Here is a 17,635-nt window from a genome sequence, read left to right as displayed (position 1 = left end):
ATAGACAGAGGAGTCTGGTGGGCTACAGTCCATGGGGTCGCAAAGAGTTGAACACTACTGAGCGTGTACACCCCTGTTAATCCTCTGTCTATAATAAGCTGTACACTTTTTTCCCCCCAATTTGTTGTCTGTCTTCTGACTTTGCTTATGGTAGTTTTGTCATGGATTTTTTTTTTAATTTTTATGCAGTCTAATTTATTGATTTTTTTAGTGACTTCTGGACTTTGATAGTTAAGAATGCCTTGTTCACAGCAGTAGTTCATCTGTGTGTTCTTCTAGAACATTCATAGTTTTATTTTTTTAGATCTAAATTTTGATTCCTTGGAGTGTATAAAGGAATATGTATATTCCTGGTATAAAGTGCAAATTAAGTATCCAACCTATTTTTCCCCCAGGTGATTACCCAGTTATTCCAGCACCATTCATCTTTTCCTCACTAGTTTGAGATGCTATGTGTAATCATATCTAAAATTCTAGGTTCTCTATTCCATTGGTCTGTTACTCCTGTACCTGTTTCACATTGTTATAATTACTCAGGGCCTAGGTTTTAATAGCTATTACATTGGTCCCCTCAGTCTTTCCCCACACCCCTTTAAAATAATTTTTTAAAGCTGTTCTTATTTGTTCCATTAACGCTTCAAAGAAAAAAAAAATCCTTTAACATATGAATGATGCTAAAACTCTGACCACCTCAAGTGTTTGGAGGGTTGCACTTTTAACCACAATATGTCATTGTCCTTTTTATACTTCACTTGATAAAAAATCTACTTTTTACTACCTGCTGTGTTAATCACATCAGTATTCCATTTGCCAGTGCCCAAACAGGTAAGGACAAAGAGAACATGCAGTTGAGACTCAGCTTCTAAGAATGACTTCAGAATGATCTTGCTATACAATCCTTACTTTCTTTTTTATTCCATTATGGATTCTTTGTACAAAAGTTAGATATCTGTCAAAGATTCATGAAAAAACAGGGAGGGGCCCTTAAATGAGTATTAAACTTATAAAATCTATATGCAGTGGATAAAAATGCAAGTGTAAAAAGTCACCTTAAAAAACCCCAATAACTTGTCAGAATAACAGGATCTGAGTATTCGCTCGCTCTTCTAGGAGCTGGACATATAGCAGTGAACAAAACAAATATCCCTGCCTTCAGGTAACTTAAGAATTCCGTAACCTCACTGGGTTATATCTAGTTTATCATAAGAATACACCCAGAGAAAGAATACAGTTGACCCTTGAACAACATGGGTTGGAACTGCATGAGTCCACTTGGAAACACGTGGGTTTTCTTCAATATATACATAGGGGCTACAGCACTACCTAATGTATGGTTGGCTGAATCTACAGATTTGGAACTACAGATATAGAGCGCTGATTATAAAGTTATACATGGATTTGACTCCCTGGGGCTCAGCCCCCACTAACCTTCATAATGTTCAGTAATCAACTGTATTTTAATAGAAGAGGAATAGGTAACATAGAAACTTGTCTAGTGGAGAAGGTACCCTCCATGCCAAAATCACTGCAGACAGTGACTGCAGCCATGAAATTAAAAGACACTGGCTCCTTGGAAGAAAAGCTATGACAAACTTAGCATATTAAAAAGCAGAGACATCACTTTGCTGACAAGGTTTGTATAGACAAAGCTGTGGTTCTTCCAGTAGTCATATATGGATGTGAGAGTTGGACCATAAACATGGCTGAGTACTGAAGAATTGATGCTTTCTAATTGTGCTAGAGAAGACTCTGGAGAACCCCTTGGACAGCAAGGAGATCAAACCACTGGAAGGACTGATGCTGAAGCTCAAGTTCCAATACTTTGGCCACCTGATGCGAAGAGCTGACTCATTAGAAAAGACCCTGATGCTGGGAAAGATTGAGGGCAGGTGGAGAAGGGGGCACCAGAGGATGAGATGGTTGGATGGCATTACCAACTCAATGGACATGAATCTGAGCAAACTCCGGGAGATAGTGAAGGACAGGGAAGCCTGGTGTGCTGCAGTCCATGGGGTCGCAAAGAGTCGGACATGACTGAGCGACTGAACAACTGTGTGAATGAATCTTAGTATCTGCTTGAAAGTGCCATCAATTTGTCACAGATCGATTAAAATCAATTAAAACTACCTACCACCCCTTGGTCAGGGCAGAGTCAGCATTCACCACACATCATCCTATTATTTAAGTTACCCATGCTGATTTCCTTCACAGACCATATCTCCAAATGGGTAAGTGTTCTTTCTGTTCTTTTTGACAGGTTTTCAGTCTGCAGGCCTGAAGCCCAGACTCTGGGCTAGTGAATGCACCAAGGGATATACAGTGGCATAAACTGAAAGGTGCTGGTAAAGCAGCATCTGTTTATGCTAAATGTACCCCATTTATACTTCAGTTAATCCTTTAAGGGTACTTATGACTGCAAAGAGACAGGACGGACTGTTGTAGCTTAGCAAGGTTCATGGGAAATAGAGGGTCAGAGTCAAGAAGGATCAGAGTGACAGGAATCAGTGGAGAAAGAGACAGATTTTGGAGGTCATACAGGCTAAAAAGAAACAGGTCACAGATCTAGCTGAAGAGATCAGCCCACTCATCTTAAGTTTGGAGTGGGCTTTTAAAGTTCAGAGGGAGAATCTGTTCTACAGATGGAAGAGTCTAATATTCTACATGGCAGGGCAGCCTCTGACCTGTCAAAAGAACAGATCAGAATTGGAGGCTAAAGAAGGAATGCTGGCAAGGAAAACAGAGGAGAGATCCAGCCCCAGGTCAAGGGACAGAGGGAAGGAACCCAGCTTTAGAGAAACTAGGCAGATACCATTAGGACCTCTTGAGTCAATGGGCTTGCACCTAAGGACTCTGGCTGCCAGGTCATCAAGTAGGGGTTTTAGTCTCAGAACCCCACTCGGAATGAGCACACATCAGTGCCCAGGCCCAGAGGACCTGGGTGACAGGAATGGGGAATGCACACAGTTACCTAGGTTGGGAGCACATGGACAACATTAGCTGATGCTCAGGTATTTTGACCCTTTCATGCAAGGGCTCTTCATACATGCCTGCTTAGGCCCAAGAGCAGGGTTAATGTAAGGACTGCTGACTGGACCCACAAATACCAAGCCCAGGGTTTAGCACATAGTAAGTGATGGACAGGGAGGCCAGGCGTGCTGCAATTCATGGGGTCACAAAGAGTCAGACACGACTGAGCGACTGAACTGAAGTGTTGAATAAACACTTAATTCCACTTCCTTACCCTCACTGTCCCTTAAAAAAATGTTAAATGTGTCCTCACTTTAATAAGTTTGTAGTCTGAGAATTCCACTATTTAGCTTGATCATTTCCAAAAGCTCCTCCATCTGCAGTATGAAAAGTCTTAATATTATGCGCAGTTAACAATGCTTTTAATTAACAAAATTCTCACCTATATGGGATAAAAATTAGAAATACATATTAGATGTGTCTTTGATCAGCCTTATGCTAGTCTATATTTTATCATGCAGTAATCTAAAGCAAAGCAAGTTTTTTGTTTTTTTGTTTCTTGGAAATCTTGACAGCTTCAAATATTTAGACCCATTTAGTTCTAATACAAGTTCATCTTTATTGTCAAAAAGTAAAAGCAATATTCTTGTAATACTTAACTATGTAAATGTAAATGAGAACCTTTTTCTCAGAGTACTTCTCACGCTCTAGGATTTACTAATTCTTACTCCTTTCCTCTTAAATAGGGTTAATTGTTCAAGGCCAACAAAGAGCAGTTCTTTTGGATTTTGGTAAAGAGAAAATTTGGGGATACATTAGCAAGTGTGCCTGATGTAAGCAGCTAAACACAATAGCCAGCATAGTCATTAACACTGCCTGACATATTCAAGAAAGAACTGGCATAGCTAAATGTGATTGATGTGTGTTTATTGTCAGAATCAAAACTTCTTAGAGTCCACAGTTGTGTGTGAACACACTGGATGTTTTCATCATCAGCTCAATTAAATGGGTTCACTGTAGAAAGGGAAAAAAGCCAATGAAAGATATCTACAGGCAGACCTCATTTTGCTGTGCTTCACGTTACTGCACTGCAGATACCGCATTTTCTATAAACTGAAGGTCTGAGGCAAGCCTGTGTGGCTCAAGTCTTCCGATGCCATTTTCCCAACAGCATTGGTGTCTCTGTGTCACATTTTGTTAATTCTCACAATATTTCAAATATTTTTCATGATTATTGTCATGGTAACATGTGATCAGTGATCTTTGTTACTACTATGACTTGCTGAAGATTCAGATCATGGTGAACATTTTTTAGCAGTAAAATATTTTTTAATTAAGGTATGTGCATTATTTTTTATATAATGCTACTGTACACTTAAAAGTATAAATGTAATTTTTTTTAAAATGTAGACCATTGTTATTTATTGAATTTGTTACAATATCACTTCAGTTTTTTATGTTTTGGTTTTTTGTCTACTCGGCATGTGGAGTCTTAGCTCCCCGACCAGGGAATGAACCCTCACCCACTGCAGTGGCAAAGCCCTAACCACTGGACCTACAAGGAAAATCCGTTTTATGCACTGGGAAACCAAATTTATGATTCACGTTTTTGCAGTATTTTGCTTTACTGCAGTGGTTTGGAACCACACCTGCAATCTCCAAGGTCTGCCTGTACACAAACCAGTTGGCGTTCTTTAGACAGTTAACTCCATAATTAATCCTATTGTGTATATTTCCAGTGGATGCACAAGAATATTCATATGCAGCCTTTTAGTGTTCAATCAGACTTAGCTAAATGATGGTACAAAATTTTTGGTGATATGGCCTCTACCCCATTCTTAAACTTTCACATTATGGGTGGGGAGCGGGCAATTTCATCATGTTGCCTTAAAACAAGAGGATGTTTGGGTATTTTAGAACCAATAATCTCCATTTCTTGTCTTCTCGTGACCTTTAGTATTTCACCTAGGAGTAGGGCTGTTAGTGTACTTGGCAGCACAAGTAAATAGAAATTTAAGGGAAACTTAATTTTCCTTTCCATACCATACGTGCAACATTTCAGAGTAAAAGTGATCGTTTACTATGAGAGAGAGTTTGTTACAATCACAGTTTTTGATATTCTAGATGTGTTTACAATTGTACTTTAGCATTATTTTTAAAAGGGAAGAGAAAAACAGGCACTTAGGACATTTTTATCTTTTCCAATAAAAATAATAGTTCAAATAATACTAGCAGCTTAATCATAAAAACAGACCATCAGTTAATGCTGAGTATTTCAATCTTCCTGCCAATAACAACAGAATAATAAAATATTTGTATGTCATAGGATGAGTATAGGACTTGTATGATTTTAGTAATGTTTTAAAAAATATATCTACCCTTCAATGACCTCATACTGAAGAACTGCAGTACTTCCTGAAAGCATGACTTAGAGGATTTTTAAGCATTTTCTGAGTCTGCCTTTAAATTCTAAGTATCATTAACAAAAATAGTATGAGAAGTAGGCTGTTCTTAAAGCTATTTAGAATAACAGCTTATAATATTTTAAGGCAATCTGAATTATCAGTGCAAATTTTGCTTCACTGTAGAGTTTTCCCTGGCAGTAACTATTTTAAATATGTGACCCAAATTCTTCCACATATTGGAAAGCAAAGAAGTTGTTGTGTCATTATGCAGGGTGAAGGTATCCCATACACAAGAAAAACCCTATTGTGACCCCCTGAAAACTCAAAATTCTGATTTTAAATACCGACTTGATCCCTATGAAGTCAATGCCCAGAGATGAGTTGTTATTTCTGAAGGCCAAACTGGGAAGTAAGATATCAGAAATGGGTTTCTCCATGAGGACAGAACTTACTAAGTTCCTTTTCACCTGCCCCTCCCTCTGTCCCAAAATATGGTACTTTCTTTTTGGTAATAATACTTCCTCAGTACCTTAACCTCCCTGACACAACCATGTACAGCATCTAATTGCAGTTTTATACCTGCAGGCCATATATATATAGAAAGAGTCTTGGAGAGCTTTAGAATGGCACTTATGGTTGGAGAACTATTTTTATGACCTGTGCTTCACTTAGATGAAAGACAACTTACAAGGAGCTGTCTGGAACATGCCCTTTTCCATGACTTAAAAGGCAGGCATCATTCTATAGAATATTGCAATGCTACTATTAATACCTTTTTAAACAAGCAGCTTCCAGTAGGCTGCTTTCAGAGCTATTTAAAAACAAAGGGTATAACTTTAATATGGTTGCAAACTAAAATAAAACTGTTAGAATTCCACATAGATGTTCTGGCTCAAAGATGCAGGGATATCTGTTATTCATCCCCTCTTAAGAACTTCTTTGTTCAGTCACGAATGTTCAGTAAGCTGGAAAAGGTGCAGTCCTACTGAAGTTTCAAGGTAATGGCTATTAGATTCACTGGGCTGACAAACTATGCAAAAATCTCTGAATACAGAAGGGAAGGTTTAATAGTGTAAGTCAATTCTATCCATGTTTTTAACGTTATCAACTTATCGAAGTGTGTACATCAGCACCCTGTTGAAAGGAGGATTAAATTTTGGCAAAATTTAGGAGATTCTTTGAGGAACCAACCATCTGTGCTTTTCAACACTGTAAGGAACCAACTACCTACTGTGTAGTCTGCTGACATTCTGCTGCATTATAAATTTCAACACTTGAGTTGCAATTGGCTTCCTAGACGTCAACTATACTTAGAATCTAACAGAATCTAGTGACCTGACGAGGTAAGGGTCTGACGAATACTTTAGTCCAAAAGCCTTTAAAAAAAAAAAAAAAAACCATCAGACTATATACTGTATACTTTTAAAGTGAATTATGCATAAAATCTGTGCAAACTATGATGTATATTGCAATAATATTCTCAAAAAATCCTAGTATATTTTAGCATTAAGTTATATAAAATACATCTTTATAAAAGTACAGAATTTTTTAAAGTTTAAATTATACTCACGGAATAGGCAGCCAGGCTCACTTTTTAGTACTAAAATAAGATTTTATCGATCTAAATTATTGCTTAGTCCTATGGAGCCATCAGAAACCTGTAACAAATTCAAGTCCTATTTCTTAAGGAAACATGCCCTAAAAATTCAGCTGTCATTAAGTTAGTCTTTCTGAAATGTTTCAACTGAGGCATATCTTCCGTAAAACTGTTAACTGACGCTACCCATGGCTTGGTTTGTCAGGATCCAGAATTGAGTCTGGTTGTAAAGTTCCTACTTGTGCCAGGAAGCTGTTCGCTGTTTGTTGTCCCCAGTCGTAGTAGTCTGGAGCAAAACTTGAAAAGGAAAAGAGAGATTTCAGTGACTTGAAACATTATGCTGACTGCTGATGACATGCCTACTTTAGGTTGACAGAAGTGGGCTTCTGTATAGATAATCCTAAAGCTTTTCAAACTAGTTTCTTGAAGCTACTTTTCCCACACAACCGTGCTAGCTATGCACAGTGGCTAGAAGACCTCCCACAAAAGTCACCTCAACTCTTCAGAGCCTGGAAGAGTAGTATTACTGATATACATAGTAATACCAATCACTATGTATATCACAATGCTTTAGCCACAAATTGTATCTGAATCCTAATGCAGAGTCTGATTCACTCAGTTCAGTCAGTTCAGTCGCGTCCAACTCTTGGCGATTCACTACCAGTGTGTTTTGGACAAATAACTTCTGTGCCTCAATGTTAATATCTGTTAGGATGGGAGTAATATTAGGAACTAACTTGTTGGGCTTTTGTGAGTTAATACCTGTAAAACTTTTAGAACATACAGTATCTTAATATACAGTCACCACTCAATCATGCACTTTGAATTATTGGTGTTCCTATTACTATTTTCCTCTATATAATGGAAAGACTGGCAGGTGAGGGGTTAGGGCTGCTCCAGCAGATACAGGGGGACATAAATAGGGAGCTGGCACTGCAGGGGGGTGACTGGATAAGAGGACAGTTTTAGGGAAGAGAGTTAGGACACCTTTGACCTCAGGAAAAGAGTCCTGACCTCAGGACTTTGACACCTTCTAGTTCTCCCTTCCTTATCTGTTCTTTAGACCTTCTGACTGGATGGATGGCTTTACTCTCTCTTTTTCCCTATCAACATCTTTTCCTCTATCTGACCGGATGTTTCCACTCCCTGATCCACTGAGAGAGCAAGGTATTCTCCCAGCTTTTCCTGAATTCTCCTGTGCCTACAATAAGGGCTCCTTTCAGACTTATGAGGTTTTCTAAGGATTTTACTATTGGTAATAAAGAGCAGAAAACCAAGCATATCCTCTCTTTATCATTTTACCCGAGGAAGAAAAGAATTTACCTTAAAATGTTAATGGTAGGTCTTTAAATTCACAAAGGATTACATAAGACTGACTTTCACTGCAAAAAACCCCACTTGGCCTGAAGCTGTCCTCTCATAGGAACAGCGGAGTGGTTCTGGAAGGACCAGCAGAGAGAAGAGAGGAGCTTGGCAAGCATGAGGTCAGCGCTTTAGCCCCAGAGTGAAAGAGGGGACAGGAGCACTGGGCAGTGGAGTGTGGCTGAAACGTCCCTGGGTTGCCATGGTAAAGCGCATGGTCCCTGGAGGGAGGGTCTCGACTCTGGCTGCAATTAATCTCACTACTCAGGTGTTTCCCCCTCCTTTTTCTGTCTGCCTCACCACCCAGCTCCAGGGTTTTAAGTAGACATTCTGCGCCACCCTCCCCCCGCCCCCATTTAGTTTGAATCTATCTCATTGGCTCGGCCTTCAGCCCCCTAGCCATGCCCCTCTAACAGGAACTAGGTAGGGTCTTACCTTCCCTGAAGTCCCTGAGGGGCAATGTTCCAGGCAAGGTCATCATCACTGTCATATCTTCGAGGGTTGTCAAAGAAGTAAGATCTGGGACCGAATCCATGGCTGGGAACCATTCCAGGGTTTGTCTGGAGGGACAGTTTAATTGTTCAGTGTACTTTCAGTCACTGTGCCTCACACAGGCAAAGAAAAATAACATCCCTTTCTTGCAGGAGACTAAAGATGCTGTATTCAGCTGAGTGCAGGCACCTGTTCAGCTGGAGTGTTCATTTCAGTTGCTTTTATATTTAAGAGTATTAACTTTTTCTCTTATTAGTATGGACAAAATCTTGCAGAGTTCTGCTTGAAGCAGTTAATTTGTGTTGTGTTAAGTCACTCGGTCCTGTCTGAGTCTTTGTGACCCCATGGACTGTAGCCCACCAGGCTCCTCTGTCCATGGGATTTCCCAGGCAAGAATATTAGAGTGGGTTGCCATTTCCTTCTCTGTGGGATCTTCCCAACCCAGAACCAGGGTCAAACCTGGGTCTTCTGTATCACAGGCAGATTCTTTACAGCCTAAGCCACCAGGGAAACCCCACAGCAATGAATTATCACTATTTTAATCTCTCTCAGAAAAACCAGACAATACCCCAGTCAACCAAACTAGACAGTCCCAAATAAGATCTAAACCTGTATAATCATGTGGGCATTCACAGCAATGAATTAAAATAATGAAATGATGAAATTTTAAGAGTTTCTTAGCCAGTTTATACAATCTGCCTCTCCTGTTTCTGTCCCCAAGCTGAGTTTACCGTTTAAGAAAACCACAGTTACCCACAAGGCATTGCTTCTAGGACCCCGCACGGATACCCAAATCCAAGGATGCTCAGGTCCCTTATATAAAATGACATAGTACAGTCAGCCCTCAGTCTACGCGGGTTCCACATCTGTGGATTCAACCTGGCTTTTGTTTGGCATCTTTGTCCATATCACTAGTGGTCCATTTAAAAGTTAACCAAGAGAGTTTGAAAAAAGATTATTATAGGATGGGTATTTATATGTGAATTTCTGCTTTTCTAAGACTAATCTAGCCAAACATAGGAAGCAAAGCAGAACTTATACAAGGTGGAACACCTTCAACTTTACTATTTGTAGCAATTCAAGAATATCTATACATAGAATGGAACTGAACCCTTACTGCACACACACATACAAAAAGTAACTCAAAATGGATCAAAGACCCAAACATAGGAGTTAAAAACTATAAAACTCTAAGAAGAAAATATAGGGGCAAATCTTCATGACCTGCAAAGAATTTTTAGATATGTCACCAAAAACAAGCAACAAACCAAAAAACATAATCTGGATTTCATCAAAATTAAGTATTTTTGCTTCAAAAGATACCATCAAAAATGTGAAAAGACAGCCACACAGAGAGAAAATAGTTGCAAAGCATGTCTCTTACAAGAGACTTGTATCTAAAATATACAAGAACTCTTACAACTCAATAGTAAAAAGTCAACTCAATGCAAGAAGCTCAAATCAGGTGCTCTGTGACAATCTAGAAGGGTGGGAGATGGGAGGGAGGTTCAAGAGAGAGGGAACATATGTATACCTATGGCTGATTCATGCTGATGAATAGTAGGAACCAACTCAATATTGTAAAGCAATTATCCTCCAATTGAAAAAAATGTTTAAGTGGGCAAAGGATCTGAATAGCCATTTTTCCAAGGAAGATATACAAATGGCCAAATAAATACATTTAAAAAATGCTTGACATCTGTAGTCATCAGTGAAATGCAAATTAAAAGCCAAAATGAGATATCTATCATGGTGTCCAGAATCAAAAAGCCAGATAACCAAGCACTGGGGAGGATGTGGAGGAAACTTCACTATTGGGAATAAAAACTCTCTGGCAGTTTTTCAAAAAAGTTTAACCTAGAATTGCCAAATGACCCAAGCGATTGTACTGCTAGATACATACTGCAGAGACAAAAAGACCTATGTTCAAACAGAAACTTGTAATGAACATAGCAGCATTATTCATAACAGTCTAGAGACGGAAACAACCCAAATGTCCATCAATGGATGGATAAACAAGATGTGGCATATCTACACAATGAAATACTGGCCATAAAAAGGAATGAGGTACTAATACATACTACAATGTGGATGAACCTTGAAAACATTCTGCCAAGTGGAAGAGCCAGTGACAAAAAGTGGCATACTATATGATCTCATTCTTATCAAAGTCCAGAATAGGGAAATCTGTAGACACAGAAAGTAGATCAGTAGTTGCTTGGGGACAGGGGTATGGGGCATGGTAGATAAAGGGTATGACATTTCTTTCTGAGGTGATAAAAAACGTTCTACGGTGGTGATAATTGCACATACCTGAATATATCAAAAACCATTTAATTACACACATGAAATGGGTAAACAGTTTGTTGTATGGAAACTATATCTCAATAAAGCTGTTTAAAATATGTGTGTATGTGTGCGTATACACACACACACACACATATAAAATGGAGATTCTCAAACTTTACAGTGCATTCAAATCACTTGGGGTGCTTATTAAATTATTTAAAATGTAGATTCCCAGAACCTACCCTGAGAGATTCTCAACTGAGTCCAGGACATGGCCTAAGCATCAATACTTAGACCCAGCAAGCACCCCTTGGGTTTCTGATGTAGATCCAAAGAGCCACACCTCTACTCTAGTACACTGTTACACTGGCTCCAGTGATGTCAAGTCTGCTGCTGAGTCGCGTCAGTCGTGTCCGACTCTGTGCGACCCCATAGACGGCAGCCCACCAGGCTCCCCCGTCCCTGGGATTCTCCAGGCAAGAACACTGGAGTGGGTTGCCATTTCCTTCTCCAATGCAGGAAAGTGAAAAGTGAAAGTGAAGTCGCTCAGTCGTGTCTGACTCTTAGTGACCCCATGGACTGTGGCCCACCAGGCTCCTCCATCCATGGGATTTTCCAGGCAAGAGTACTGGAGTGGGGTGCCATTGCCTTCTCCAATGTCAAGTATAGAGGCTTGTTTATACCCACTGTGTTCTGGATACGAATGGTAGAGAACATTTTTTAAAAACACCCTACCTGCAGGATGTGCTCGTTTAAAAGTCAGTGAGTATTAATTAAGTTATAAGTTTCTCCCCAAAAGAATATCTGACGTTTTTTGTCAAATTACAGAAGTTACAGGTTGTTATTCAGTTGCTAAGTCATATCCAACTCTTTGTGACCCCATGGACTGCAGCACTCCAGGCTTCCCTGTCCTTCACTATCTCCTGGAGTTTGCTCAAACTCATGTCCATTGCGTGAGTGATGCCATCCAACCTCTTATCCTCTATCGCCTCCTTCTCCTCCTGCCCTCGATCTTTCCCAGCATCAGGGTCAAAATTACAGATAGTAATAGGACTATTACTGAGTCATTAGGAATTTAGTTTCTTCTCCAAACCTTATTATGCTGAGCAAAGCCACAGTGTAGGACAGAATTAAAATCATGGACCTGACTTCCATTTCAAGATGGTAGCATAGAAGGACGCGTGCTCATCTCCTCCTGCAAAAGCACCAAAATTGCAACTAGCTGTTGAAGAACCATCGATAGGAGGATGCCAGAATTCACCAATAAAGGATACCCCACGTCCAAAGACAACAAAGCCACAGCAAGATGGTAGGAAGGGTGCAATCACAATGCAATCAAATCCCATACCCTCCAGGTGGGTGACCCACAGACTGGAGAAGAATAATACCAAAGAAGTTCTCCCATTGTTGTGAAGATTCTAAACCCCACATCAGGCTTCCCAGCCTGGGGATCCGACATAGGGACTGGGAATCCCCAGGGAACCTGGCCTTGAGGGTCAGCAGGATTTGATTATAGGACTTACAGAGGACTGGGGAAAATAGACTCCAGTTTTGGAGGGCACAAACAAAACTGTGCATGCACCAAGACCCAGAGGAGAGGAGCAGTGACCCCACAGGAGACCAAACCAAAACTACCTGCTAGTATTAGACGGCCCCCTGTGAAGGCATGGGCCTGCAGGGGCATACCACAGGTTCGGGGGGCACCGGAAGGTCCCCCTTGGCATAAACCCTCTTGGAGTTTGCCATTAACCTTACCATAGAGCCCTTAGACCCCAGGGCTGGGTTACCTCAGTCCAAACAACTACCAGGGAGGGAGTGCAACCCCACCCATCATCAGACAATTGGATTAAAGCTTTACTGAGCAAGGCCCTGCCCACCAGAGCAAGACCTAGTTTTTCCCAGTTCCTCCCATCAAGAAGCTTACACAATCCTCTTAGCCTCATCCATCAGAGGGCACACAGAAGAAGCAAGAAGAAACACAGTCCCACAGCAGCTAAAACAAAAACCATAGTACAGAAAGTTAATCATGATGAAAAAGCAGAAAGTTATGTCCCAGATGAAAGGACAAGATAAAACCCCAGAAAAACAACTAAATAAAGTGGAGATAGGCAACCTTCCAGGAAAAAAAAAAAAAATTCAGAATAATGATAGTGAAGATGATCCAGGATCTCTGGAAAAGAATAGAAGCAAAGATTGAGAAGATATAAGAAATGTTTACCTAAGACCTACAAGAACTAAAGAACTGACAAACAGAGATGAATAATACACTGCTGCTGCTGCTGCTGCTGCTAAGTCGCTTCAGTCGTGTCCGACTCTGTGTGACCCCATAGACGGCAGCCCACCAGGCTCCCTCGTCCCTGGGATTCTCCAGGCAAGAACACTAGAGTGGGTTGCCATTTCCTTCTCCAATGCATGAAAGTGAAAAGTGAAAGTGAAGTTGCTCAGTCATCTCCAACTCTTAGTGACCCCATGGACTGCAGCCTACCAGGCTCCTCTGTCCATGGGATTTTCCAAGCAAGAGTACTGGAATGAGGTGCCATTGCCTTCTCCGGAATAATACACTAGAAGGAATCAATAGCAGAATAATTGAGGCAGAAGAACCGATAAATGACCTGGAGGTCATTTATGGGTGTTTCCATCCATAATAGAAGGGTGGAAATCACTGCCACAGAACAGAATATAGAAAAAAGAATGAAAAGACAGTCTAAGAGACCTCTGGGACAACATTAAACACACCAACATTGACATTATAGGGGGTCCCAGAAGGAGAAGAGAGAGAGAAAGGACATGAGAAAATATTGGAAGAAATAATAGCTGAAAAATTCCTGAACACGGGAAAAGAAATAGTCAACCAAGTCCAGGAAGCACAGAGAGTCCCAGGCAGGATAAACCCAAGGAGGAACACACCAAGACACATAGTAATCAAAGTGACAAAAATTAAAGTCAGAGATAAAATATTAAAAGCAACAAGGGAAAAACAACATATAACATACAAGGGAACTCCCATCAGGCTATCAGCTGATTTCTCAACAGAAACTCTACAAGCCAGAAGGAAATGACATGACATATTTAAAGTGATGAAGGGGAAGAACCTACAACCAAGAATACTCTACCCAGCAAGACTCTCCTTCAGATTTGATGGAGAAATCAAAAGCTTTCCAGACAAGCAAAAGTTAAGAGAATTCAGCACCACCAAACCAGTTTTGCGACAAATGCTAAAGGAACTTCTCTAGGCGGGAAATACAAGAGAAGGAAAAGACCTACAGAAAATAAACCCAAAACAATTAAGAAAATGGTAACAGGATCATCAGATCAGATCAGATCAGTCGCTCAGTCCGACTCTTTGCGACCCCATGAATCACATAATTACCTTAAATATAAATGGATTAAACGCACCAACGAAAAGACATAGACTGGCTGGATGGATGAAAACGTGTGTATGTATGCACTTCCACTTACCACATCACTCTGCTTGATGCTCCCAAATTGTACATAATTATTTTACATTTTTACGTTAGTCATGTTCCCATTATGGCTTACAATTATAATTATCTTTTATTTTTTGTCTGGCTATTGATTGTGAAAACTGATAAACATCTTTTACTATTGTGATTATGTAACTATTACTTACTTAATACCATTGCATCATGATTGGTCAGCAGAAAAATAACAGAACTCTCTGTCACCAAAACTAGGATCTAACAGAAAAACCTATAATTACTTTTTAAAATCCAAATGCATATAAGAATTATCTTGAATGTTTTTGAAAAATACAAATGCTCAGTTATTGCTTTTTTTCTCCAGAGCTCCAGATATGTTTCTAATGAGCAGTCATGCTTAAAAACATCTGGACTACATGATGATCTTTTACTTTTATCTAGTTTGTTTCACTTTTTCTATTTCATATTCAGTGCTCCCATTTCATTTAGTTTATGTTCTCCAGTTTCTCCATCTCTTCTTTTTTTGATGTTCTTTCTCAAGCCTTTATCAGGTATAGTAGAAAAGCTTTTGTATACATAGATATAAATATGCATAATATATCTATTTTAGAAAACTTATGAATTTTTGCCTAACTAAAAAAATAGTGACATTTCGATTCCACTTGTTGGACCTAGTATAAATAGAATGCTAGATTTCTAACTAAAAAATAGATAAGCAGCAAAGGTTTAATGTATAGCATAGGGAACTCTAGTCAATATCTTGTAATAATCTATGATGGAAAATAATTTCAAAAATAATACATGTGTACTTGTATAACCGCATCACCTTGCTGGGCACCTGAAACATTGTAAATCAACTATACTTCAATAAAATACATATATATTTTTTTTAAAAACCATGGATCTGGGAGCCAGGATGCCTCAGTTTGAATTGGAGCTCTGTCCCCTACCAGCCATGATTCTGAGCCTCAGTTTCCTCATCTCAAAATGAGTATAATATTCATCTACTTTACAGAGTTATTGTGAGAATTAAAGTATATTTAAAATGCTTAGAACAAGGCCTAGCACATATAAGTGCTATACAGTTGTTAGCTATTTTTACCAAATACTGTATGTAATAATGCTTTTAACCCTGGCAGTCTTGCCCAGGGGTATTTTATGAACACTGGTGCTTCACCAAGCCAAACCTGACACTCAGATTTACCTGCTAATGAGAATTACTTCATGACTACAATATAAAAAATAGGAAGGGCTTCTTATTTATGATTTTACATTGTTCATGCTGAATTCACTCTCTCAGGATGAATCAGGAGATAATGTCCTTTAGGGAGTAAAGAATCATTTTCACTCATTAACACACTACTGTAGATGAGCAGTTATCAGTGTGGCCCAATAACTGCTGGAGATTCCCGGGATGCTTTCAAGGATCAGCAAGGTCATACCTATTTGCATAATTATCATATAAAGAAGCTATTTACTTTTTCTATTGTGTTGACACTGGCACCAGTGATGCAAAAGCTGTAGTTAGCAAAACTGGGGCTGCCTGAGCACATTTCAAAGCAGTGACACCAACTGTACCAGCAGTTACTGTGCTCTTCACCACTACACAGTCACAGTTCAAAAAAGATTCACTTAACAAAGCAGGAAAAACTGACTACTGTAATTGTATTACAAGAAAAAGAACCTGTACAACTCCGAGTTATAGTTACTTTTTTCATGCAACATGACAGCTTTGTTAGGGGAAGCACTCTGATTGAAACCGCCCACCCTGGCCAGGCGCCATAGTAACCATTTGCATGAGTTGTTTTATGACAGGAGATCCTGATAAGGAATACGGAACTAATAAGCCACCACCAACCAGAAGAGTTCGGGAAAGGTCGAAAAGAGACACTGCGTGTCCGTCCACTTCCCAGAATCCCTCTCGCTAGCATCCATCTTGGCTGAGCGATGCATGCGCCACCAGAAAAGACTCTGAATTAGAATGATTGGTCAAAGACCACCCGGAAACTATCACCATAAAACCCGACATTGCAAGCCACGTGGCAGAGCAGTTCTCCTGGGTTCCCTTACCCTACTGCTCTCCACCCGGGTGCCCTTCCCGATAAAATCTCTTGCTTTGTCAGCACATGTGTCTCCTCAGACAATTCATTTCCGAGTGTTAGACAAGAGCCCAGTTTCGGGCCCTGGAAGGGGTCCTCCTTCCTGCAACAGCTTCATGACAACCATGGCTTTTCAGCTGTGGACATTTGGCAGACACTCTCTCAAAAATGAATGAACTGAGCTGTAAATCCAAGGAAAACATGTGACTATTTGTTTTCACTGATCAAATTTCACCTTTTACGCAAACATGAAAGCTTTGGAAACCTTGTATTCTCCACCGTGAGGTTGACAGGTTCCCAATATTTGATTTTTTTCTGATGATCAGTGGTGAGATTAATGAATGAGATATTTTTCTTATATTGTATAATGGAAATATAACTTTTCAAAGATATGCATAACTCAATAAACCAAAATTTTCCAAATGACCAATACATGACATGACAAAACCATGCATGGATATAAAGATCCATTCAAAGTGCAAGTAGATGGGGAGGAGAGAAGATGGCAGAGGAATAGGACAGGGAGAGCACTTTCTCCCTGACAAATCCATTGAAAGATCATTTGAACGCTGAGCAAATATCAAAGTGCAAGGTAAACCAACAGATGTTAACATAGAAAACAGCATGAAAAGTTCACTGATACATTTAGATTCCAAATTGCAGCTAAGAAATCTTAAGAAATCATATCTCATTGAGTTTGGATGTATATTAAAAAATACATTTATATTAAAATGTGAGGCTTGATTTTCTTCATGTACTTCAAAACAACATATCACAACAGAAGCAGATAGGAGAATGTAGCTGTCTTCCATTAAGCCAGACATTAAAAAGTCACAAAATTTAAACAATGAAGAACTAAAGAACCTCTTGATGAAAGTGAAAGAAGAGAGTGAAAAAGTTGGCTTAAGCTCAACATTCAGAAAACTAAGATCATGGCATCCGGTCCCATCACTTCATGGCAAATAGATGGGGAAACAGTAGAAA

At 39.6% G+C, this 17,635-nt stretch overlaps 1 protein-coding gene across 1 annotated transcript in view; it reads right to left on the bottom strand.

Annotated features, from left to right (window-relative positions):
- Positions 1 to 5,022: 5,022 nt before the first annotated feature.
- The window catches only part of GPR137B (G protein-coupled receptor 137B), a 55,503-nt gene continuing 42,890 nt past the window's right edge, over positions 5,023 to 17,635 (bottom strand). The window contains exons 6-7 of the mRNA XM_055588872.1: positions 8,767 to 8,891; positions 5,023 to 7,266 (exon numbers count right to left, since the gene is read on the bottom strand). Coding sequence (XP_055444847.1) covers positions 7,152 to 7,266; positions 8,767 to 8,891 — 240 coding nt within the window. The 3' untranslated portion in view covers positions 5,023 to 7,151. The remainder of the gene's footprint in view (positions 7,267 to 8,766; positions 8,892 to 17,635) is intronic.

The sequence above is a fragment of the Bubalus kerabau genome, chromosome 1, assembly GCF_029407905.1.
Source record: "Bubalus kerabau isolate K-KA32 ecotype Philippines breed swamp buffalo chromosome 1, PCC_UOA_SB_1v2, whole genome shotgun sequence".
NCBI lineage: Eukaryota > Metazoa > Chordata > Mammalia > Artiodactyla > Bovidae > Bubalus > Bubalus kerabau.
Note: the sequence above shows the minus strand (reverse complement) of the source record. Positions and strands in the feature narration are given on the sequence as shown.